The sequence below is a fragment of the Copidosoma floridanum genome, unplaced genomic scaffold (genome assembly GCF_036245765.1).
Source record: "Copidosoma floridanum isolate Cflo_tuat_1 unplaced genomic scaffold, Cflo_Japanese_pri ptg000014l, whole genome shotgun sequence".
NCBI lineage: Eukaryota > Metazoa > Arthropoda > Insecta > Hymenoptera > Encyrtidae > Copidosoma > Copidosoma floridanum.
This window is the reverse complement of record NW_028321891.1, coordinates 380,139-405,859: the sequence shown is the minus strand read 5'-3', so window position 1 is coordinate 405,859 and position 25,721 is coordinate 380,139. Positions and strand designations below refer to the sequence as shown.

General features: G+C 37.1%; 4 protein-coding genes across 6 annotated transcripts; 1 reads left to right on the top strand and 3 right to left on the bottom strand.

The window, feature by feature from the left end:
• Positions 1-215: 215 nt before the first annotated feature.
• LOC106644605 (uncharacterized) lies at positions 216-2,100 on the bottom strand. Its single transcript, XM_023390955.2, has 5 exons — positions 1,966-2,100; positions 1,462-1,844; positions 1,017-1,386; positions 618-915; positions 216-546 (listed from the first exon to the last, which is right to left on the bottom strand). Exons 1-5 carry the CDS (start codon positions 2,098-2,100, stop codon positions 293-295), a joined length of 1,440 nt encoding a protein of 479 aa, XP_023246723.2. The 3' UTR covers positions 216-292.
• A 349-nt stretch (positions 2,101-2,449) lies between these two features.
• Positions 2,450-6,834, bottom strand: Pdi (protein disulfide isomerase). Its single transcript, XM_014360238.2, has 6 exons — positions 6,337-6,834; positions 4,722-5,200; positions 4,418-4,648; positions 3,834-4,334; positions 3,656-3,742; positions 2,450-3,446 (listed from the first exon to the last, which is right to left on the bottom strand). The coding sequence occupies exons 1-6, from the start codon at positions 6,485-6,487 to the stop codon at positions 3,396-3,398; spliced, it is 1,500 nt and encodes a 499-aa protein (XP_014215724.2). The 5' UTR covers positions 6,488-6,834; the 3' UTR covers positions 2,450-3,395.
• Positions 6,835-8,596: 1,762 nt separating this feature from the next.
• Positions 8,597-10,808, top strand: LOC106644627 (methyltransferase-like protein 22). Of its 2 annotated transcripts, none has more exons than XM_089591960.1 (6): positions 8,597-8,748; positions 9,174-9,270; positions 9,416-9,547; positions 9,639-9,824; positions 9,926-10,093; positions 10,500-10,808. In XM_089591960.1, exons 2-6 carry the CDS (start codon positions 9,177-9,179, stop codon positions 10,775-10,777), a joined length of 858 nt encoding a protein of 285 aa, XP_089448086.1. In that variant the 5' UTR covers positions 8,597-8,748; positions 9,174-9,176; the 3' UTR covers positions 10,778-10,808. The 2 variants fall into 2 exon arrangements, with proteins under 2 accessions (XP_089448086.1, XP_014215725.2); XM_014360239.2 differs by having other exon boundaries at positions 9,162-9,270.
• A 1,799-nt stretch (positions 10,809-12,607) lies between these two features.
• On the bottom strand, positions 12,608-22,892 carry Su(z)12 (Polycomb protein Su(z)12). Of its 2 annotated transcripts, none has more exons than XM_089591933.1 (10): positions 22,242-22,892; positions 18,569-18,615; positions 17,931-18,105; positions 17,758-17,846; positions 17,460-17,652; positions 16,932-17,303; positions 16,498-16,811; positions 16,161-16,411; positions 15,588-16,069; positions 12,608-15,501 (listed from the first exon to the last, which is right to left on the bottom strand). In XM_089591933.1, exons 1-10 carry the CDS (start codon positions 22,468-22,470, stop codon positions 15,104-15,106), a joined length of 2,550 nt encoding a protein of 849 aa, XP_089448059.1. In that variant the 5' UTR covers positions 22,471-22,892; the 3' UTR covers positions 12,608-15,103. The 2 variants fall into 2 exon arrangements, with proteins under 2 accessions (XP_089448059.1, XP_089448058.1); XM_089591932.1 differs by having other exon boundaries at positions 17,758-17,849; positions 22,242-22,891.
• Between the last annotated feature and the right edge of the window lie 2,829 nt (positions 22,893-25,721).

Below are 25,721 nucleotides of genomic sequence, written 5' to 3'. Positions count from 1 at the left end.
TATACCTATATGTATTGCACATTGCAAAGTAGCATTTTTTCTTTTTTTTTTTAATATTCATTTAGTTATTTTATCCTGGAGGTGGGTTTGTTTAACTGCATGTTAATAAATCAAACACTTGAATTTTGTTGTAGCTTAGTGGTTCAAATTAAAATTTTATTTTCACATACGACAAGTTGTTTATTTTTTAAAAAGGAACAGATTACCAACACCTTCAATGCAATGTTTGATCAATGAAGAAAATCTCCAAGGCATCGCGTAAGTTTGATGCACGTAACGAATAATTTTAACATCAATCGGTAACATGTACAAGAGCCGGCACTTTAATATTGACAACTTGGCAAATAGCTGAAATCATCTTGTAAATACTTGTGAACTCTTTGCTCTCGGGACCGACGGATTCTTTCAGCATCGGTACTGCAGTCTTCAAGAGCAGCTCCGACAAATCTCTCTCGTAAGCGTCCCTCTGATAGTTTTGGATCGAGCCGAAAAATTGAGTCAACTCGCGCCTGTCCGAGTACTTTGTACAATAGGTGCCGAACACATCTGTAACAGTAGAAAAAATTATTGTTCACCCCGACAATTTCCAAATAGCGGAAAATAAAATAACCTTTTACCCTTCAAGCCGAGAAAGCACGAATGATTCCACACGCCATTCGAGAGCCAATTTTTCACGTCCAACGTAAAGTCGTAGCTCAGCTCATTGGAGTTTGAGCCAGCAAACTTAATTTCGCCGGCTCTTTCCTTGATCCCAAGTTCTTTAAACGCATTATTTTCCATATGCAAATACTTGTACTTGATGCTTTTCATGTCACCGCTGCTCAAGTCGTCCATGTGGGACTGCCGATACAGAGTCGCACACTCGGACAGCAACGCGTGATAACCGGCTGTATCCGCAGATCGACTCTTTTCATCCTGAAAGGTATACACTTGTAAAAACATTGGAAAAAGGAGAAAAAAGATCAACAAGGGTCAAGCAAGGGTGTGAATGAACGGCACTCATTTTGTCCACCTACCAGTCTCTGGAAGTGGGCCGTGAAGGAGTCGACGGCTTCCCGCTGGTGCCTTCCGACCGGGATGGCAGTGGGGTCACTCTCGGCCCTCAGGTAAGCGTGATAGATCTTGAGAACTTTGACGAGCCGTGGGGGTACGCCGAGCCGGTCCAGGCCCTCGACGGCGTCGACCAGCGTGGTGACCTTCTCTTCGATGACCCTCTTGGCGTTGGCCGCGTGCAGGGGACAGTTGCTCCGCAAACTCGCTACGTTGACCTTGGCCTCGGCCGACGTGTACTTCTTGATCAGCCTGTCCAGCTCGTCGAGCGCCTTGACCTCGTCTTCCTTCGCGGACTGATGAACTTTGACGGGACTCGGCGCGGCTTTTGAACAACTAGAAGTAACACACAACTATATATACTTGATTTCGAGGGCATCGCGCCGAAGCAATTGTGTGTATGTACTATACCTGCGAGGCTTGCGCGAGTCCGATGAGGACTTGGTGCTCGAGACGCTCCGTTTGTTCGCCAGGATAAAGTTCTTCGTGGTGCCGGGGGCCCTGTCGCTGGAGCGCAGACGCTGGGCGGAGGTGTGACGATTATTGGCATCTTTGCCGACGGGTTCGCGCGGTCTCGTGATGCTGCTGTTCCGTCGGGGCGGCTGTTTGGCCGGTTGCGACGAGGTACATCGGCTACGGCTCCGGGACTGGTGGCTCACCGACGAGTAGATCTGCTGCAAGGTGGGCTGCCGCGAGCGCTGGCCCTCCCTGTGCAGTTTGGCGGCCACCTTCTCGCGCAGTCGCTGCGAGTTCAGCAGAGTCTTGCCGATTTCCGCGGCGATCTCCTCGTCTTGCTGACGGGAGTTGGATTTTTTTTTTAATCAAGAAAGTGTTTTTCGTTAGAGTCCCATTTGGAAAATTTAAAGCTCCCCATCCCTTTGATTATTCTCTTGGAAAAATATGAGGTGAGCTTACTTCTTGGCAAGTGCAAATATTTTTGTCGAGCTCTTTCACGACCAAGGACTCGATCGGCCAAGGTTTCAACGGGAACGTCGCTTCTTCGCATTCCTTTTGCAATATTTTTTTCGTCTCCTCGGAGGAACGCAGCATGTTGGAAATGAGCTCGCACAGTGCTTGCAAACTTTCTTTTTCATCTGCTCCCTGTTTTACGGTGCCGTCCTACAACGTCAATCGAAACAGTGAAGAACCAACAGCGATGATGAAGATTATGTTAAAATCAAATACTTATACATTTGTACAGGGGGTGATTAGACAATCCCATTTAGAACGTTAACTACTTCTACATTAAAGAATTAACACGAATAAATGTAACTTTTGTACTTTCTTTCAATAATCACAAACGTATTTGTACACGATTACAAATATATTATGATCATTTTATATATATTTTTACAGATATTACATGTACATACTTTCATCAGTCAAATATAAGCACATGTTTCTATAATCAGACTTGTGTCATAATTTATTTTTATTTCAACGCACAGGATGTTCAAAGGGGTTAATCGTATGACATTATAAAAATAATATTTGATAAAAATTTTTACATAAATACGCATTTAACTTTGGCGTACATCACAACTACAGAAAAATATTTCATCTTTTTCTTTTCAGTTTCGTTACTAGTCAATTTTAGTCCGTGTACTCGTGGAGGAAAAAAAAAAACAAATTATTTCAGTCTGTAGAAAAACTAGTAACTATTACTAATCTTTCTTTTTTTTTTTTTTTTTTATTTAAATCGATTGGTAAAATAACAATTCATAGCGTGAATTCTGAAAAACGGAATCCTCGAGGCATCCATTAATACACGGCCAGTGCAGTTTTTACTAGAAATTTTACAAGATTTCTGTTAATCTCTCATACACGCACATTTACATTCTATCTTTGTATCTTGCTCTACTAATTCACCGGAATGACTGAAAACAATATAATGTAAGAAATGGTTACTTCTTGTGTAAAAGACATGGTACTGTTTTAGTATAACGAGATTTTTGTGCAAAATTTAGGATTAAAAGTAAAATGTTTGTTTAAATGCGCTTTACCGCATCTACGGAAGACGCATAAGTACAACTTTAAACTCCTCAGTGTACTTACTTATAAAATTCAATGAAAAATGATAAAATTTGAAAAATACAGAAGCTTCTCCATATTTAAAATCTGTACAAGAACGTGTTACGAACTTTAAACACAATCTCATTAACATATCTCAATGGAATCTTGTAAAAAAAAAATACAATAAAGGCTAGAATATATATTCTACAGCCAAATAATTGGCGTTGAAAAAAATCAACGTTATCCACATTTTCCACGATCAAAGTAGAAACAGCGAGATGACACTGTACTTTTTGCTTGTTTCTTTAATCGAAGTTGCAGGTGCGATTTTTTTACAGTTCGTCCTTCGTTGGGGCGTCATCATCTTCATCTTCCTCTTCACCCTAAAAGTGAAAAATCAGAAATTAATTGAAAATTCCATATATTGTTATAAGTGTTCTTTACTGTTGTGCGTCAATCGCACGCTTAACTAGACAATTCGTAAATAACGAATGCAAATAATTATTTCTGTCTTTGGAAATCAATTAGACTTAAAAATTTACAAATGTTTTAAATAATGATTCAAGTATAGAAATTGTTGAAATATACTGACCTTTTCGGGTTCTGCACCCTGAGCACCATCTGATTCTAAGAATTCCACAAGACCATCAAGTGTCCGTTTTCCATTGTATTGGATAGCCTAATTCAGAAATAATAGATTAAAATTTCTCAATACTACTTCTCACATGTAAAAATTTAAGAATTTAAAGATTGTTGAAGCTTAAACATACTTCATTCGTCTCAGCCTTATACAAGTAAATGGTTGGGAAGCTGGTGACTTTGACATCATCCAATTCATTTGCTGTAGCGTCCATCTTGGCTATAACAATTTTGTCGTCGTCTTTGTATTTTTCACCGAGCTGGTCATAGATGGGAGCGAGCTGTTTGCAGTGTACACACCATGGGGCATAAAACTCGACGAGGACTTTCTTGTCCTTGTTGTAGGCGACTTCCTTAAAGTTCGTGCTGACAAGAACTTTAACAGGATGTTTGTCCCAATCCTCAGGAAGAGTTTCCGTAAGCAAGTGTTTAGATAATTCACCGGCGAGGAATTTCGAGACAAAGTCTTTGACATTATCGGCTGTTGGTTCAGAATTATCAGGCTTATACTTAGACATGTCCTCCTCTAACTTGATGATGCGCATAGACGGTACATCTTCCTTCTTCAGTCCGAAGAATTCCAAGATACGTTCGTGGTCGGTGTCATCAGCATCAATAGCGACGAACAAGATCTGAAGAAGAATTTATTCGGTCAGAAATTGTACAAGCTAAGTCGAAAACAAATCTCAAATTTAGTGACTAAGTAATCAATTACCTGTCCACGGAAGGACTTGGCATGTTCTTTCAGTTCTTTAGGGTACTTATCAAGGTGACCTTCTTTTTTGCTGAAGAACATAAGGAGGTGGCTTTTAACATCACCACTGAAAATCTTTGTGGCAGTATCATGATTGAAGTCAACAATTAATGGCAGGGATTCGACTTTCACAAAGTTTTTCAAGTTGTCAACAGTGTATTCATCTGCGAATTTAACTTGCGGGTCATCAAACTAAAACAGAAATATGTTGTATTACACGGATTGATCAAAATAAGAGAAAAAACATAGTGTTCACAATTTTTACCTTTTTAAAGAGAACAACCTCTCCATCTTTAACGTTGTATTCATTGAATACTTCTTCACTGCTGCTGATACAAAATACATTGTCGTCGACGGCACCAGCAACATTCAAGAAAACTTTGGCATTCTCAGAAGCAGCATCTTTGAAGAAACCAATAACAACAACTTGGTGTTCTTCTATCATTTTCTTAGCCTCATCTACAGAGGTTATTTCCTTAGCAGGAGGTCCTGTTTTCTTGTTCAGCCAGTTAATAATTTCCTGAGCTTGGCGTCCACCAGAATAGTCAATAAATTTAGGCTCCTTGTTTTTCCTATAGAATTTAAGGGTTGGATAGCCTCGAACATTGTGAGGTTCAGCCACACTGGACTCAACTGTAGCATCAATCTTTGCAAGTTTTATCGGAGAATTATTTTCGTTCAATGTTTTAGCTGCAGAAGCATACTCAGGAGCTAAAGCCTTGCAGTGGCCGCACCAGGGAGCATCTAAAAATTGTTATTATTTTTATTATCAAAGCTACTAACAAGTTATGAAAAAATTAAAAATCGTTTGTAAACTTTTTATTTAAATCGATATTTGTAAATATTTTATTGTCAAAGAACACATAAACACATTAGAACAGACAAGGAAAGAGAACAGGATGATAAGAAAATTCCACAAAGGTATTTGATAAAATAAATGTAATGGGTGAAAACTTTTTTTTGCAGACATTTTTTTTTTCTTCAAATTTTTCAAGTTATTCGGATCCCCAAATTACTCATCATTTTATTTCCGAAAAAGTCAAGGAGTAAAGCAAAATCAACATATGCCTGTAAAAATCGTGGTAATGCCCAAGTTTCAAAAATCAAACAAGTCATGGAAACAGCTGTTAAAATGAAAAAAAAAAAAAAAATTGATTACATGGGACTACGTGACATTCGTAATCTGCAATTCCATAGCATGACTCGAGGATCATTATAATGAGTAAGTACCTAACATCGGCGAGGAACAGGATGTAACGTACTACCTCTCTGTGTATATGTATATGATAGATAACAAAACAGCCACGCATCAACGCCGGCACAAAAATCCGCCAACACGACAGACAACGAGACACGAGACGACTGACGAGTTATTCAATGCGTATGTATGTATATAGATATGTAGATAAGCCACGAGAGCAGTTGAACGAAGAGAGCATAGGCGCTCTCCCAAGAAAAAAAAAAAAAAAAAAAAAAATAGGCACAGAGATGACGTGGACCGGGTGGGTTTGCGCGCAAAGTCTTGCAATGTAGGGGTATGAGGATACAATAAGAGGTACCTGGACGGTAATTTCGTGAATATACTTTGTTTACATGTTAATATTTTTAGAGGATAACATAAGTTATTATTGCTAATGATGTTATCGTTGATGAGGAACAGACAAGTAAGATTAGACAGGGCAGATGCACACACGTATACAACCAGACATATTTTTATTCCATACCTTGACAGGAAACTAACAAATAGATTCGGAGTCGGCGAATCATCTCAATTAGAGGGAAGCGGGCTTGGAAAGGGTAAGTGGGAAAACAGGTGTTGAAAATAATTTGGAGAAAGAAACATAATTATTGAATAAAGGTCGGCGTATGTGTATACTTACAAAACTCCAGAAGTATGTACTCGTGGTTCTCGAGAGCCTCATCGTAGTTGTCCTTGGTGAGGACGAGGACGTCATCCTCTACCTCGATCTTAGCCCGGGCTAACCCGAGTATAAGGAAACAACTGGCAATGCTTAGCAACGTAAACTTCATCCTTAGGCTTCTCGCAGACAAATGGCCGATGAGTGAGCGTCGCGGTCGCGTGCGTTGAACCTATAAGCACTCACAAGTCTCACAACCTCCTCGGTCGGTCGGCTATTCTGTCCTCCTCTCGCGAGCCTCGTGTCGCGTAGTGCGAGTCGTACGAAGTTACGAACGTCGTATACGTGTAACGTAATACTTATGGTGTAAGTGTTAAGTATTATAAGTTGGAGGAAAAAGAGAGAGATACAACACTTTGCGATTTGCGATATTGCGACTTGCGACGCGCTACGTAAACTTATCTTATTGGATTGCTCTTCTGCAACAATACAACATTTCACAAGAGAGCCAAAGAGAACTGGCCTCTCCGAGCTTCAAATTTTCGAAGTAAGTATTACTTATTTGATGCTAGCTTCAAGTTTTGCAGACTCTTTTTCTTTCGAGGTTAATACTTACATTGCATTTCGTGATTATCATTACTGCTGTTGAATTTGTTTAAAGATGCCTATATCGAGCCTATTTTTTTATTGTTCCATTGGGTTGTTCGATAGATAAACTTTATTCATTGGAGCATTTTGACCCGGTCAAATTGCCCGGTTTACAACTTTTACAAGTACAATTACGGCCATTGGCCTTTTGTTTTGTGCGCATGACCAATCAAAGATTAGTCACCGAAGAGAAAAAAGGAATCCTCCAATGAAAAGACGCGCTTGGACTCGGTAATGGTAGAAGCCCTGTTCCATTGGATGACTCCGGAAACTCTGATTTGGTGGCAAATTCAAAGATGGCTTAACTTACGCCTACACACGCACGTGACTGACACTGTTAAAAAACTTTAAGGTTTTGAAAACCAATCGTTACAGCTCCGGCTGATCCGGTTCCCTAAATGTATTCGCAGCTGAAATAGTTATGTGTACGTAAATACGCGATTATTTATTTAGCAGAGTTGCCAGTAAGCACCCCGAGTCACCGAGTGACAGGCGCTTGTGTTATTTATTTAACAGAGTGGCCAGTAAGCGCCCCGGGTCTATTCGGTACTATTTTTTTTTATCTAGTGATTTCCCACGTCAGAGAAGTTGGGTCTTAGAGAATTTCCAAATCTGGCCGGAACTATATCCCATCGCTGGTTATTGGTGCTCGTCTTTTCACTCTCAATTTACTTATTTGCGCATGGCTACACTTGCTGTACAAATTGATCGCGTTATCTGGTGAGGTCCGTACTGTATATGTATCCAGAACTCACTATACATATAATGTTGTACTTATGGTTCGAGATTTCAACTTATCATTAGGTATCTAATCTCATCTCAATTTAGTCAAGTCCTTTTACATGATTTTATGAGGTAATTTGTTTGAATTTAACTTGGCATATTTAAAATGGAAAATATGTGTGGTAGTTAGTACTTTGTTTGAACGAAAACAAAAGAAAAAATGATCGTTTAATAACGAGAATATAATTTATTTTACCGGAAACTACCGCGTAAGAATTATAATCGAATAAATAACTAATTAAATGAAAATAGAAAAATTGAGATTATTTGGAATTCCCCGAAATAGTGGCTCTGTTCATAAAAATAGTAGACGACGAATATGAGTGACGAAAGATAAAACGATCGTGTATCAAAATAGGTGTAGATTAGTAATTTTGTATGATATACTTCTTATGAATGACAGAGAAACGCACGTGTTTTGAGTTCTTACTCGCTCGATGATTTCAGATCTCATGCGGATTGAATGAGAGGAAGATCGCATCATCATCACCAGGCAGCATCAAAGGGAAAGGTGGAGGGGATGCGCGCGAGGCAAAATATGCAACGACTCTCATATGCATATCGTGCACAAGGCCGGCTCACCACCGCTTAAGAAAATCCGAAAATAAATAGCGCGTGCAGAAAAAGCACGCAAATGAGTATATCTATAATTGCGCAGCGGCAGCCCACCTCGCGGGGTTTGCCCCGATCGGCAGGTGGATCCGTCCCCGCGACCACTTGGTGCGTCGCGCTCACCGGCTCCGAAGATACTTACCGTATCTATATACTCACAATCGTGGAAAGGAAATACTTGTGGCACACAAACATTTTTATATAAATTTATTTATATTGTACCCTCGTACATGTGACATCTAGTGTTTACGTGATATATGTACACATGGACTTACATTATTTTGAGTACTTAATGTGTGCAAGCATCTGGCAATACCTCCTATACCTATTTAGCTCCAACGGAACCTTGACTGCGAATCTGCAGGGCCAAGTTTGCGATATTAATAGAAGGTACGTGTATATATATATACATATACTCGCAAAAATGCCGTCATTGTTCTGTTCATTTTTTTTTTTATTTTTTACGATTTGTAGTGCAAAAGATTTACAAGAAAATTTTCAACTCCACGATTAATAAATTATCTGTTTGTATAAAATAATACAGCTACCTTCTTACTTTAAATATAAGTATATGTAGCTAGAGTATACCGATTTTCAGTGAATGTATTGGCCGATCGATAGAGCAAACCCGGAAGCAATATTTGAAAAAAATCATTGAAAATCGAGGTTGCAGTAAAAGTGCCAAAGATATAGATATAATTTCCTTTACTTTTGTTGGCAGTATTTGTTTTTGTTTTTTTGTTTATACGAAAGCGCGCATACGTTTAACATTTATATAGTCTTTGGAAATAAAACCGATTTAGTCTGTCGTGTAGAAAATGACGGGTCACAAAGTAACGTCGGAGGTTTTGGTGGAAAGGGACGCTGACAAGTCGCGCAAAGTGGACAGCACCGACGGTAGCAGCAGTAACAGTGAGTACCTACACCTGTACACATTAAAAAGGAAAAGAAAAAAAAAAAAAAAAAAAACACTTAATTTGCACCTATTGCGATTACATCTTGACCGATGTTCGAGCATTACGAAATTTCCTCTCAAGTTTGGTACGTGGTTCCGCAGACGCGGTGTCGGCGTTTCTCTTCGAGTATCCGGCGCACATGCGTAAGAGCCGCTCGGAAAACGGGCCTCTGGAGTACGACGAGGACGGCGACTTGGTTCTGGAGCGCAACAAAAAGGGCACTATTTTAATCGGTACGTCCGCCTTTGGGCTCATTAGTCATATTGCAGAACTCGTTATTCATTCTAAATAAGTATTGTTGTTGACGCAACAATTATCATACAGAGCACAGCATTTCTACCGAGTTGAAGCTGGTCGGCTTGCAAATTTGGCGCGGGGCGCTTTTACTCGGCGACTACATTATCTCGCATCCACAAGTGTTCCGGGACAAGGTGGTGCTCGAGTTGGGCTCCGGGGTTGGGTTCGACAGTATTATAGCCAGTGCGTTTGCCAAGGAAGTCGTTTGTACAGGTAAATAAATTTTCACACCTATACGTGAAGGCCAACGTGATTTTCACCGACGATTCGAAACTATAATATTTCCATGTGAATAATAATCTTATGCGTTTTAGATGTTGACATCGGAGGGATACTCAAGTTGATTGAAAAAAACTTTGAGAGGAACAGGCAACTCGTCAATGCCAAAGTTACGGTGACGGAGCTTAATTTTTTGGACCCAAACTGGAATGCAACGTTAAAGACAAAAATCGGCAAAGTCGACGTCATCATGGCAGCTGACGGTAAATCACTTTAATCATTTAATAACTGCATGCAACGTAATTATATGTGTGTATACAATATCTGTAATGAGTAAATACATTAACGATTCGAAGCAAAGAAGTACTGCATGTATATACGTGGCTCAAACTTGTTGAGAAGAAAGCGCTATCTTAAGAAATGATCTTGTTTGACGATTTCGGGTTAAGGCTTTAATTCACCAGAGTTTCGTTTAAGTAGTTATAACTTTTTTTTTTTTTTTTTTTATTGCTAGGGGCAGCAAAATAACAGTTCAAGTTAAACTACTTACCGACACAAAAGGTACTTGTATTAAAATCATCGAGAGGCACGAAAAAATGAACTAAAAGTAATTCGTTGAGGTGCGTAGGAAAATCTCAAAAATCGAATAGCTGTGTGTTTTTGTTGCAGTTATATACGACGACAAGATAACGGACGGATTTGTCAAAAGTCTGGCGAGGCTGCTGGATTTGTCAGGTGGTTGCCAAACTTACGTCGCCTTGGAGAAGCGCTACGTGTTTACGATATCCGATTTGGATTCCGTAGCGCCAATGTACGAGGAATTTCTGCGCTGCATCGAGCGCCACAAGTTGAACTGGTCGATACAGGAAGTCAAGTTAGACTTTCCCCAGTACTTTGACTACGAAAGGCTCAGTCAGATGATCTTAATGAAGATCGAGAAGTGTTGAGCAAAGTATCGTTCATCCGAATAAGTGTAATGTGTGATCATTTTTTTTTTTTTTTTTTAAAGCAACAAGTCAACATAATATGCTACCTCCGGAACAAAGTTTCGTCATTTGTAAAGACAATAAATTTTGAAATAAAAATCTCTCGGGTACTGTAAATCACAAAACAACACAAGCAACGTATGCACTAACTACTTAGCTACGACGAAAATCCTCCGTTCTCGAGGAATAAAGAAATATGAAATTCTACATGTAATTTTGTCGTGATGATGTAGAATATCCATACTTGCTTAGCTCGAGGCGAAAAAAATGTTGCCATTTAAAAAAGAAACTTGTTGGAAAGGTATTTGACCAAGGCCAAAAAATAAGACAGGATAAATGAGGAGTTAAATATTACTTGGACAGAAGAAAGAGCCAAGGCTCGCTCTTGGCCAGGGCCAGCTGAACGAAGCGACTGCGACGCGCCTGCTGCTCGGCCTCTTCGCGCAGGGGTTCGCTTCCGCGACGCAGCACTTTACCTGCGCACGTGATTGTCAATTAAAAAATCTTCACACTCACTTTGCTTCAATTTAAATTTGTACGTTCAGGTAAAAGTCAAGCGAATCCACAGATCGCAATATGTATAAATAATACACACCCAATGTTGAGACTCGCTTGAAGATGCGTAAATAATGTTATATACCCTGCAGGTAAGGACACTTCCAAAAAAAGAAATGACCCTTTGGAGTCAAGTTTGTATAGTATACTATACTGACCTCCGAACGAGTCGCCCGAGTAATATATGACGTCGACTTGGCGATTCCACTGGACGTGTTTCGGGTCGAGGATCCGAGCGCAGGTGGGGTCACGCTTGTGCGCCCGTTGTCGACACTTGCGCCCGGGGCTCGCGTCACCTGAGCCCATCAAACCGACCTCGGCGGCTATCGGCACATCGCCCGGCTCCTCGACTCTCTCGACCGTCTCGTCGCTGAGCGGCCCGCTCGAGTCTTCACTTATTGCTATCGGCCCTTCCGTCGTCTGATGACCTTTTCTTTCTCATTATTGACATTGTTCGAGGTGCATATAAGACAGTAGACATTAAAACTTTTTTTTCTTTTTTGATTACGTCAACGATAGCTAGCTATGGTTTTGTCGGATGATGTACCAAAAATATGAAGTTTTTCATAATGTTGGTTGATTTGTACCTGTGGCATTAGCGTAGGCTTCAAATACGGTACTCATAACGACCGGGCCAACATTTACGGCAATTTTGAAAAATTAGTTTTTTCTCCAAGTACTCGCGCAGTTAAATCAATTACATTAGTGTAAACATTTTCTTGACATACGTATATTTTTCTCACACCCTACTATGTACCTATGTGAAGTTTGCATGCATTTTATGGCTAAATTAAATATATTTATGTTTAACGAATACCTTTTTTTCAATTTTACTAACCGCTAACTTCACACGAAAAAAAAAAAAAAAAAAAAATTATACACGATTGCGCACCAGAGGCACCTAACTCTACCAATAAAATTTTCTTGAATATTGATACGGATTGTGAAAGAATAAAAAAGTTGCCAAAAATTTGTACCTATAAAATATACATATCGTTCAACTAAAACATAAAAGGAGAAATAAAATGTAAAAGCGATATAATACCTAAAGTGCAACGTGTAATTGTAAAACTGAGCGTGACAAGCGTATATATAATGTAAAATTGAGATAAATCATTTGAGAATGCAAAAACATTTAACAATCGGTAATGTAAATGAACAACTGAATAAATGAGCAGTAATTAATGTTGAATAAAAAACAAGAATAGGACAAAGGTTGAGAAAATCAAAGTCTCATTCACGCTTTTAATATTCGCAGAGTTTATTGAAAATTTCTTTCTATGTACATCTTATAATAAACACTAGTATTTGTGGACAATCATGTCATGATTGCCAAAAAAATGAATTTCACTTTTTTTCGTCAATTACACCATCCAACTGCATGATAGCCAGATAGATATATACCATACTTCGATAGCATAGATCCGAAGCTAACACGAGAATAATATTCTGATCCCGGCGCTGTGCCATTATAATGGTGTTTTCGCTGACAAGTGATCGGAGTGGGTCGCAGAGGTACATTTATATCTGTAGATAAGTACACAAATGGACCTGTCCGAGTGGCTTAGCGAATCAATTTACAAGCATCGGACACATAATTAATTGCTCTAGCTTTGAGCAACGTGCACCCATAGTCGTGTCATAGTGAAAAATATACATCAATATTATTTACGTGAAAAATCTCCTCTTTTTCGCGAAATACATTGATTACTTGATGTGCAAATTTTTTAAGACTACTGCAAGTCGCATCAACATTTTTTTAAATAACTAGTTGACATATAAGACCGCCCTAAAAGCAGCACGTATTATGCGTAACGCAATATTTGAAATGCAATTTTAGAAAGTGCTTACGGTTACGATGCTGAAAAATATTATATTATGACAACGTTGGTTGGCTAAATATAAATATTGTTGTTTTTATTATTATTTTTTTTTTTTTTTACACTTCGCTCACTTTTTACATTTGTATCGGGAGGAAATTAATTGAGTCACCAATGCAATTCACAGTTATTGTCGGACCGTCGTTCCGTGGATATTCTGCATTGTGAAACACTTGGAATTTTTTTTAAAGGCACTTTCACTCTACATTAATTCACTCAAATATACGTAACTGAAGTATTTGGATGTATATTTTCAATTTTTTTATAATACATGATTCCATGCATATTGAATGTATAATACATGCGTGCAACATATTTTATAAATATGTTACATATATGCACGTGATAGGAGTATGTAGTTGAAGAATTACAGTTACGTTGATTTTTTTCTATTTGATTGACTTTTGCTTTTTTCAAACAATGTGTGCACATGAAAATAATTTTAAACAATGTTTCAAAAAGTAATCAGTTATTTTTCATTCAACTTTGATGTTCGTGAGTGGGCAAATTTCGGAAACTAATTTATACTAGTTGTGGAAATTTATCAGATAAACTAGCATATCAACATATTGTTGACTAGAGTAAAAAAGCTTTACATTATCGATTTTGAACTGTTACCCCGAACTATGAATATACTTTTTAAAGAACAAAAATTTAGGATTGAATGTTTTAAAAATATTTACAGAATGAGGTTTAAAGTGTGAGATAGTACAGTACTCAAATGACAAACTCCTGATGGATCCGATGACTGTTTTCTTAACACTAGCGTAAAAATTTTCCGTGATAGTAAAAAAAATTTATTCATCATTCATTAGTTTTGATATGTAGTAGGAAAAATCTCTTTTATTTGTTTTTTAACTATTCTAGTACCGATTATTTTAATATACCCCATGCAAAATGAAAAAAAAAATCAAATACCATTTTTTATTTAAAAAAATGTTTGTTGTCACTCAATAAGTTGAAAGTACTGAGCATCTAAAAACGATTATTGATTAATGTTTTGATAAACAGTTAAATACATACTTGGTTGGTTAAGTATGTTGAAGAACTCTGCAGGGGATAATAAGCCTTTTACAACAAATAGGAGTTTGTCACTTGAATCGTATTTTTTATAACTGCAGAGACTAAGAATCATTCAACATAATCAAGAAAATAGTGTTTACTAAAAAAGTAAATTATTTCATGACAAAAAAATTACCAGATTGTGATATAGTAACAAACACTTCATTCCAACTTACATATTTCCGCAGAAGTCGACAATGATTCATTCAATTATTTATACAACTTCACTATTAATTACGTGCAACAAATACTGTACAAAAACATTGTAAACACAATGCACGAGGTGGAGTATGCTTATGATGTAAAGTCATATTGGAGGAATAAAAGTCATGTTTGGTTTTAAAGACTCACGAAATCTAATTAATCCAAATGTCATAAAATATTTTGATAAATCAACATCTCAAAGAAATTTATTTAAATATAAGGTTCAGCCTCATACTGTTACCAACAAACTACTAAAATGCGTAGCTTATACATTTTTAAACTGTATAAATTCTCCATTCATTATTGACAAAAAGAATGATCACTAAAAAGACTTTTGTATTTTTCAATCGCTTGGATTATTATATCCCCCAAAAATAATAACAGTATAAAAAAATGTTTTTAATGATTCAAATACTTGTAGTATACAGTCATTGCAAACACTAATGTAATATAATTAATTCAATGGCTTGCTTGTACAGATAAAACTAAAATATCCATACACATTCCATTGAAATAGTTTATCAATGAAGAACATCCCTTCCATGCAAAAAATCTATAATAGCCAAGTCGCTGGTAGACTGCAGTTTTAACACACAGTGCCATTTTGAGATGTCTTTTGATTGGTATTAGCACTAGCCGGCATCACATCTAAGACTAATTTTCGTTTGGGAAAGTCAGCGCTGACACTATCACTACCATTAGCCATGGATTTTCGTCTCATATGCGCTGAACCCATGGCTGCACTTGAAGTGTTATCTTCCACAACAACGGAATTTGTGCTCTTACGTCTACTTAGTGGCAGGTCACTATTTATTTGGTTATCCTTTGTAATATTATTTGCCTTTATAGCCATCATGCTCGGATGTTTGATACCATTGATATTGGTGCCTGGAGGCGAGCCCATTGGTAACGTCGTCTTTCGTCTTGCATTCGAATTTGTTGGCTCATTGTTGAAATTCACTTTACTGGCTTGACTGATGGTTACTGTAAACAATTTATTTTCCATCATATCTTTTTTTTTCTATATTTTATTTTATTTATTTACATTTTTTTTTTTTTTTCATACTTACTGGTTTTCTGAACTTCTGAAGAATTCTGGCTGCCATTGGTGATCCACCTTTCGACTTGAACTGCATGCGATTCCTGCAGAACTTTACGAATATCTCCATCTTCACCTTCATCTTTCATCAAGTCTTGAAGTTTTTGAATTGTCTGGTACAAAACGACAGGACTTACGAGACCAAAGTCAAACAGGTTGCTCATGTGCAAAACAAAGTTGCGATAGAGGTTTTTCATAAGAAGCTCCCGGCCTTTCATTTCGAGAAACATTTGACATGCTAATGGAATTTGGCAGTCACCCACATATCCATGCTTCATAATATGAAGATTCCACATCTTTATCAGTTCTTTTTCTCCTTCATTTACATCCGTAAAGTCGTCGATCATCATCACAGTTTTCGTCTGTAGCCATTTTGGATCATTTTCACCTTCCGAATCAACATCCAACTCTTTCGGATAAATTGGTAAACACGTAACTGTATGATGATATAATCTGGAAATTCAATATGCGGATACACCTTCCCTTGAGCAAAGTTTTTTTTCTAAAAGTAATTCAATAAATATAAACAAAAATATTTATTCACCTATTGTGACCAGATATGTAGGGCCGAGAATTTTCAAACTCATTTTCGTCGAGTTCTAAAAATTCCGAAAGGCTTGGCTTTGGTCTTTTAGGTCGACACACGACAATATTTGTGACACTAGTGCGTCTCGTAGGCCCTTTTTTAGAGTCCTCGTTGACAGGCTGAGAAATTAACTCGTGTGGACTACCAGAGTAAGAACCATCGTAGCATTCGTTAATGGCTACATCTATTCGAGCACCTTGGGGTGTTGGCTGAATGAATGGAAAAAAAATGTTACTTGATCAAATTAAGAGCAAAAACCATCCTATCGAGTTTTTACAAACTGACAGTTGCTTACAGTATATGTAAAGGTAAATCTCGAGTGACACAGTTTCAAGTGCTTCAAGAGTGAATACAGTCTACCACAGTCGACCGAACACCAGGGGCAATGAAAATCTGCCGTTGCTTCGGTCTGCTGTCTACTATTATTATTGTACATAAACTGGTAGACAATCTGCTGCTTTCCCTTGGCTGCTTCTATTTTATCTGAGCTTGCAACTGAAATTTTCGAAGTTGCAAGCGGACTAGGTGTAGGCAGTGTTGTATTATTATTATTATTAGTAATAATAGTAGTATTATTATTATGATTAGTTGCGCATCTATCTAATCCATCTGAAATAGAACAATTTTTTTTTTTTTTTTTTTTTTTTTTCAACAAATACAGTCGTTAGTTGAAAAAAAAGTTTTTTAAAATGAAAAATTAAATAGAACGATGATAATAAAAGTACTGACTGTTTCCGGGTCGATTTTCCTTATTGTCAACGCTTGGCAGTGGATTTGAAGACGGCCGCTCGACGAAGCCGTTGCTGGCCTCGTTGACCCAGCAGAGCTTGAACTTGATCGAGGGACCGCGACTGAAGACCTCGAAAGGTACGCTGTCTTTGATGTCTGGGATCGTCTCCCAGGCACTGTGCTTCTTTGGACTGCACCTCGTGCTATTGACCTGAACCTCCTGGAGATTGAGTACGTACTCACCATCCCTTAACTGGCAGCGATTGTATTTGTCGTAGACGATGAGTTCTGAGCCGTAAAGCTTCATCTCCTCACCGTTGTTTATTTTCATGGCAGTACCGTTGGCTGACTTGCGCCGCTTTTGCGCTGGCTCTGAAATAATTTTTTTTCTTTTAACGGTACGAATACTTACACGACGCTAGCATTTCGTTCACTTTTAACAACTGTACCCACAATTATATAGAAATCCGGTTATCTTTCCAAAGATATCCGATTCGGAAAGATTTGATTGAAAAAATTATTACGTACCTTCTATATCACAGTTTTGCGTGGGGCATCCACTATTAGAGACGCAGTGCACAACCTTAAGCAGCAGCATGTACGTTTTGGCCACGTGGCCGTTATTTAAACTAAATGATTCGCTGGGTATGGAGATGGCGGGTATCCTTATCGGTTGATTATCGGTAGGGTTTATCGGTACCTCGCTCACACCCATAGAAACCTGCACAAAGTAAATCATCAGGTTGCGCCCTTTTCACTGCACTGCACCGGTGATACGGCAAAACGTCATTTCGTTTGGATTTACATGTATAGGTAGTATACTGACCTGCATTATGGGCGAGCTAACGTCTTTACGCTTCGTGTGGCAAATTTTTAACAAAAAAGTTTCGACTTTGACGCGATCTTGAGTAGATTCTACTGAAAATACAAGAGCAAGTCGTAGAAAGTACATAAATACTCATCAACGGCATTTGGGAGTTGATTGTTGTAAAAACCTACGCTGTTTATCGTAAAATCCGAGAAACGTGAGGGTCAAGTAGTTGCGGTTGTGCTCTTGTTCCTTTTTGGCCCTTACTTTGTCGAGTATCGAATTCACTCGAAAACCTTGCCGAGACTTGTGACTTCGAGACATACGTTGTCTCATGTACGTCAAGTTTCTGTACAGAAATATTGGCTGCAACACAACAATAATTTTTTACAACTAGCATACATTTTTTAAGCTTTACGATCTAGCACGATACATTATCACGTTTTTCTCATCAACACAGTAATGAACGATTTACGTAGAACGTCAAACACTTTGTTTCATTCTTTCTTCCTTCGGTGCTAGATTATTATTATTATTATTATTCTTATTATTATTCTTATTATTATTGTTGTTGTTGTTGTTGTAGCAGCTTTTACGTAACGTAAAATAAAATGAAGGATTGACAAAAATAAGCATGAGCAAAAAAAATTAAAAGTACATCATTTGAAAAAAATATCAAATAATCGCTCGCTTGTCGGTAAATGTGTATACCACTTATAGTAATTATGGTGTGTACGAACAAAAAACTACGATTGCGGGTATAAACTGTTAACGTTCAATATGGGATTGCCTTTGTAACATTAAATGTTGCTTTATGTAATATACTCACCGATGCTTCGTTTCGTGAACGCAAGAACCGATATATCTGAGTAGGTTCTGAAACAAAGAAATTGAACATTATTCCTTTTTACAATTTTATTCTCTGTGCAAATTTTTAGAAAATGCAAGTCTAAGCCCCCCTACTTAAATGCTCCACTTTCTTCTCATATTCCATAGATTTATGTGTTATATGATAAATAATAAAGATTATCTTCCTACAGTGATAATAGCCAATATTGTTTTTGCATTTCACGTCTTATTACTAAATTGGTGGACAATCTTCACATTATATGGCGATGATAATTAGATGCGATTTATGGAAAATTTCTCGTATTTTTAACCATGACTCGACTGCAGGAGCAATTTGCACTGTTACCAGAACAAGAAGAGTATAACCCCATACTGGACCGAACCCATCGTCTGTGTAACGAGCGTAAATTTCGTGTGGACTAATAATGCATGTAAACTCTGTGAGTAAGTATTTAAATTTTAAGACTAACTGAAGCAGCATCCATCCCTTTAGACTCATTTTATTTCCCCATTATAACGTTGTGGTTTGCATTCGGAAAGATTTTATGAAAAAATAATTATCTAGTATACTTCTACGAGCTATTTAACTTTGGAGAGAAAAAAAAATCGATTTTTTTCGTTATAAATTTACAAATTGACGTTTTACAAAGTTTATTACGGGAGAAAGTTATATGTGTTTAAAACTTTTTTGTACAATACACTTTTCTCTAACTGAACGATATAACGATTAGTAATAACGAAAATGTAGTCATCACGCATAACAAAGATATTATACTTTTATAACTACTAATGAAATAAATGTATTCGAAAATATATGAAAACTCGTATGATTTTGCTTTTTCATGAAAACAACTACTTGACGTATGAATTTTGATGCATTGACTATTGTCGATAACAACATTCCGGTATAGATGAAATTTTTTTATATCCATGAAGAAGAGAAACAGAGAAATGAAAAGCAAAAAAGACAGAGACAAATTTTACAATTGCCATTATTCGAATATTTAGTATGAAAAACGAAAAAAATTATACTCCTCTTTATCTAATTACTAGTAAATAATTGTTTTAAAAGAAGTTACAATTTTATATTCAGAAGCAAAGAGTTACCTCAATATTTTTGGGCATTACTTAGTATTAATATACTTATTTGCCAAGATATAAGTAGTCTTGTATGATATATGTTGGACTAAGTTTTCGTAGTGAAATTTTCGAAGTTCGAGTCACGGTCGCAAGATGGCAAGCGTAATCCACAACATAATTATAAGAGACAGTCTACAAAAGGTTTGGGAATACATAGTTAACGTTGATCCTTCTGGGATTCAGAACGGGAAATGATGACCGAGGTGAATCTCGTTTTGATACGAGACGTCTGTGCACTCGAACTTGTTACGCATGTGGCAGACTATGACCCTCTGATCCCGTTAACTTAAATAATAATTTAATGACAATCGATCTATTGCATAAATGGATGATAAATATGCACGTGTTTCACAGTACGTAAAACTACTTAACTTACGATAAGATAAATAAATGAATTAGAAATATTGTCTACACGCAGTCATTATCTTTCGAAACGAGAAAGAATATATTTTTTGTGGACGGCATTGTATATTTTTCAACGCTGGCTATCTATACAAGAGTGTAACTTGTTCCGTAACTAAATTGATCAACAACTCGTACAAAAAAAGCGCAACTCTGATTTTTCTGTTATTATTTCAAATAGAAAAATCTGAGTTGCATTTTTTTTTGTACAGACTGTCGTACGTTGTCAATGTATCGGGTATAAGTTAAAAGTAATAAAATTTGACACGAACTCCATCGCACGAGCATCGAAAAAATACCTTGCTAAAAATAAGTACCATGCAAGTTATCTCATTACTATCACCGAATTTATCAACATTGTTTGCAGAAAAACGAAAAATTTATTTTAAATCTTCCGTTCGCGCTGAAGGACGTAAAAAAGAAAAACACTTGCAAACTGTAAGTATATCATGCAAGTGCCCAATACGTACATACACGTATACGTGCAAAGAAAAGAGAGGTGAATAAGTACAAGAGGAAGACGAAAAAATGGTTGACTAGCAGGCAAATGCTATGGTCGTGTTTGGTGGAGCTGCTGCTTTTCGTCTTTGTGCAGGGAACTTTTAAACTTATAAGTATATTTTATCATAATAAAACAAATATACATGGCAACTGGGGGATATTTTGGCCATACTTAGTAAATACAGCGGGAGAATGCTTGAAAGATTTTCAGACGTGAGTCAAGTGTGGTGCATAATCGCACCATAGCGAGTATAATATATATTATTGATAATACTGAATGATAATGCTGTTACAGGTATAAGGTTTCGCGCTCGCTAATTAGCTTCACTTGAGCGAATATTTTGTTGACTGTGAGATGTTTTACTCATAATATACCTACTCTAGTGACCATTAGAAAAATAATGGTACAACTGTTTTCTTAGACTTTTAAAAATATAATTACGTAACTAAGCAAGCTTAAATATTCAGATGAAGTCAAAATCAGTTATCGGTACGTGATATAATACACTTATACCTGTATGGGCTACTTGCTTTTACACTAATTTCGGGAATACGGTTCAACATAATTATATGCACGTTAAGTATTAATATTTTCTTATCATTTATCAGCTACCATAAGGTGAAGCTGATACTCCAATTCTCGTATTAAAATTATTTCGAGTCACCAAGACTTACGACATTTCCCTGCTGCTCTCGTATAATAAGTACTTACTTCGTGGTTTACAAAATTTTTTTTTCAATTTTTATATATTTCTGATTTACAATCGCGTGTAAGTACCACTATCCGTTGGGCTTTTTTCACTCGCTAATTTTTAGACGTTTTTTATGCTTTCGAAGTGCGCCTCGCGCCTGTACCCTTTTTTAGAATAATAATTAATATTGTCAAGTATACGGCTACTTTGAAATTCTTTTTAATTCAACCTATGCACTCTTCATTTCCTTTTTAACACGCTTTTATTAGTTTGTAACAATTGTAACTTTCGGTTATACCGAAGTAGCACGTATGGATTCCATTAATGTATATTGGATGCAAAATGAAAACTGATCGTACCGTTTGGTTTTTGCCAATCGATTGCTCTTACAATAAAAATGCGTACTATTAGATACTTAATACTAGTAGATACTTAAATATTGTACCTCGAGAAAAAAAATATTCGTTCTTAATCGACGACAAATTATAAGATAAACAAGGAAACGTAAGCATAAATTTTTGTCAAGCTCGGGTTTGGTACAATACTCAACGATTTTTGACAAATCGTATTAGCTTTAGAGGATTTCGGACTTAAAAGGCCTCTCCAATGGCACACACTTTTTAACGAGAGAAAGAAACTTTCCCATTACTTGAGGATAGTTATAAACAAGGCCGGTACCTGAACAAAATTTACGTTACTCCTTAATTGCAGTGCATGGGTAATCAGTTGGTTAACTCAATTGAACTTACTTGATGGGGACTTGAAGATGATATTAATGAGAAAAGGGGCCCGAGGAGTTTGTCAATGGACGCGCGCCAGGTTAGGTTTAAATTTTGGGGAACCGTACGGTTCGAAGGTCATTATTGGTGCACGGCAAAGCACTATTATAATGCCTATAAGAAAAATGAAGCTACTCACTCTCGAAAGCCTGCAGGAAGAGCTCGTTGTTAGGCGAGTGCATTTGATCCATCCTGGCTTGAGTGGGCTGGGCGTGTGGCGGCAGCGGTTGCTGTTGCTGTTGTTGTTGTTGTAGCTGTTGCTGTGGCTGCGACTGCATCTGATTGTAGATATGGTGATGGTGGTGTTGGAGCCCGAGACCAGAGACCGCGCTCGCATCAGACTCCCTGTCCCGCTTCTTCGGCGGCATCGCCCCGAGGAGCTGTTATTATACCAACTGTAACGCGTGCCGTGTCTACGTCTCTCTGTACCTATGTGGAACTGTTACAATAGTGTGCGGGGGAGCTTCTGCTCAACCGCTGCAAGGATTGTTAATGAACACTATTTACTTAAGTGTAGTCTCTTTCAGTTATATATTCGTAGAAGCACCCGCGATGCTGGGGACGAGAGAAGTATACTATAGAAGAGGGTGGCCCGGTTTGTCCGAGAAATCAGTGCGCGGGAGCGGCTGCTGCAGCGGTAGCGACGGCGACGACGACGACGACGACGACGGTAGCGCGCACACACTCATAACCCCTCCGTCAATCGCGCGGGACTCCGACTCATAATCGAAAACTGCTACTTTTACGTGCCTGCGCCTGCAGATGGTCGCATTCGTATTTCGCAAATCGCATGCTCACTTATACTCACTTATGATTATTATTATACCATAGCGCCACCACAGTTACCATACCGTACAGTAGACGGCCATCAGATATTCTCGGCCCCTCCGCCGGTTGAGTGACACTGAAATCACGTACTTCAGTATATAACTTCAGTGTCACTCAACTCATCGGAGGGGTCGCGAATATCTGGCCGTGTAATGCAGTACCTCCTCTTTTATGTTATTGTTACAGGTTATGTAGTTGACTTGTTGACCACAACCAAAAATATCTTACATCTAGATATATGTAAATATCTATAATTTTTCCTGCAACCACTCGTCGTGCTTATTAGTTTATAAACGTATCTTATTGACTCTGCTCTCCGCTGGCACTGCTGAAAAGCGCTAAAGCAACTATGTTCTGAGCTTGATACAACTAAAGTTTTACTTATATGAAACTTCGTATGTGGAAATAAAAAAATATTCGAGCATCCGCAATTTTAACAAAAGTCAAGAATTCAATTAATATTAAAGAAAAAACTTAAAAAATAATAATTAAAAAATCTGAATATCTACTCTTTTTTTCTCGTGGTGGTTAAACTCAAGTTTACTCTGTCAGGGAGCGTGCTTTTTTTTATTATTTAACTATTCATAAAAGCATATTTATTTTTTAAGATTGATTGTAAAAATCAGTTTATTTAGGAGCTTTCAACTGATTATGTGCTTATGGCTTATGGCATAAAATACACATTATCCAATATCATAGAAAGAGAAAAAAGTTGTTTCACCTTAAATAAAAAGAAAAAAAATCTAGTTATTTGCATTATATACAATATCAGTTTCCTACCGATCATCAGTTGATTTGTTTCACTTCGAAAAATTAATTAATTTTTTTACGCAAAGAACCAGAATTGACGCACATTTGTCTCACAAAGAACAATTGAAAATTAATTTTAGTTCGAGAGAGAGGCGATGAAAAATTAGATCTTGTGTCGTTCGTTTGACATACTAATCTTATTTTCTGTCTTATTCTTTGAATTCCCAATCAGTATCGTCAAATTACAGCTTGATTCATTCTTTGAAATGTCAAGAAGTAACTTTCAAAAGTAACCTTGCATGTTAAATCTTATGGAATAAAAGTTGTTTATGTGGCCGCCGTTGAAAAAATTTCGAGACTTAGAAATTTTTCAATAGTTATTTTAATAATTAGAGTTGCAAAGCTATATATAATAATCAAATTGACTTTTTCGGTAAGGTAGGAATCTATCCATCTCCAGACTGTTCTTTTGATATAAATCCAATATTTGTGTAGTAATAGACAGATACTTACTTTAAGCTCTTATAAACGCACAATATTGGTTCGATTGGTTGATCTTGAGGTTTTGCTTTTTTAAATATATATTACATCCTTGAATAATTATAAATCATCACAAAAAATCATTGTTTACCGATAGAGTAAACCGGTAAAGTAAAAGTAAACTTTTTGAATCCTTCAATCCCCTCCATAAGGAAAAATGTTGGAGCTGAAACACTCAAAATCAGCAATATCAATCAAGATCACATGTACTTTACATTATCATTCTATATTATTGCAAACAAATTTAGAGCTGATGTATCAAGGACTATTTAGAAAATTCTTACTCTAACGTAAAGATGAATTTTCCGAGTTCTGAGGACTACCTCCTAAACACACCTCTTGTTCACGGTGTCAATTTGGAAGAGCGGAGAAACAACTTCATCATAAAAATAATAAAAAATAATAACAGCGAAGGCGACAGGTACTCCTCCTCCTTAACTGATATCCGGCTGATCTGATCTGCGCACGAACAGAAGCTCTGTGCGTAAGCCCCACCTCTTACTTATTTTCTATATATACATAAGTGTATGTATACATAACACAGTCAGTTTTATATATACCTATCGAGGGTCACGACTAGTGTTGTAAAGCCGTCATTGTGACGGACCGATTTTGGTCCCTGGACCGTAAAATGACCGTCCGATGACCAACTTAAAATTTGTGACGAGCGTCTTTTTTGGGCAGTCCCGCATGGTGCGTATTAGAAGTGTGAAATATACTTTGCGCAGTACGGAAGAACCAATCGCAGTGTAAAGAACCAATCAGATGATCAGATCTATTGTGTATTTGTTTACTTTATTGTAATTGGTTCTTTCTATTTTACAGCTCTATATATGCGCTGTGGGGTATGTGGAAGAAGCCTAAGAAATCTTTTTCATTCACGCAGTCTCGCGCTGCAGTTAGATAGCTTTTGATAAGTGAACAAGTCACAAGTCTTCTCCAAGGTTAGTACAGAGAGAACTTTTAGTACGCAAGGTTGGATTCACTGTAGTAAACGGAACAGGTTAACTACGTCGCGCTCGATAAAAATAACTTACATATCACATAACTTGAAACTTTTACGAGAAAAAGATTATATAAAACAAAAAGAGTCAGAAGATATCATAAGTGAACCTGATGATGAGGTTATTGAAGACTTTGAAATGTCTGATAACGAAAACCTTAATACAGAAGCGGATGTTGCTCAAATTTTGTTAAATATTGGTTCTAATTTTAGTTACCCAGTAGAGACTGACTTAGATTATTGATATTTAGAAACTTGAAAGATTCCAAAGAAATAAGATATAAAACAAAGTATTTTTAAGAAAAAACTGTTAAGCCATTGTGATAAGTCGAAAATGACTATAAAAATTTGTGTTCTAATGCAATAAGTATATGTTGGTATCATATAAATGGTACAAAGTGTTCAATTTGTTTCAATAAAAATTTTTAATTAACTGAAATAACTGAGTAAATTTAAAAAAATAATAAAGTTTATGAATAAATCGTCTCTTTTTTCTTT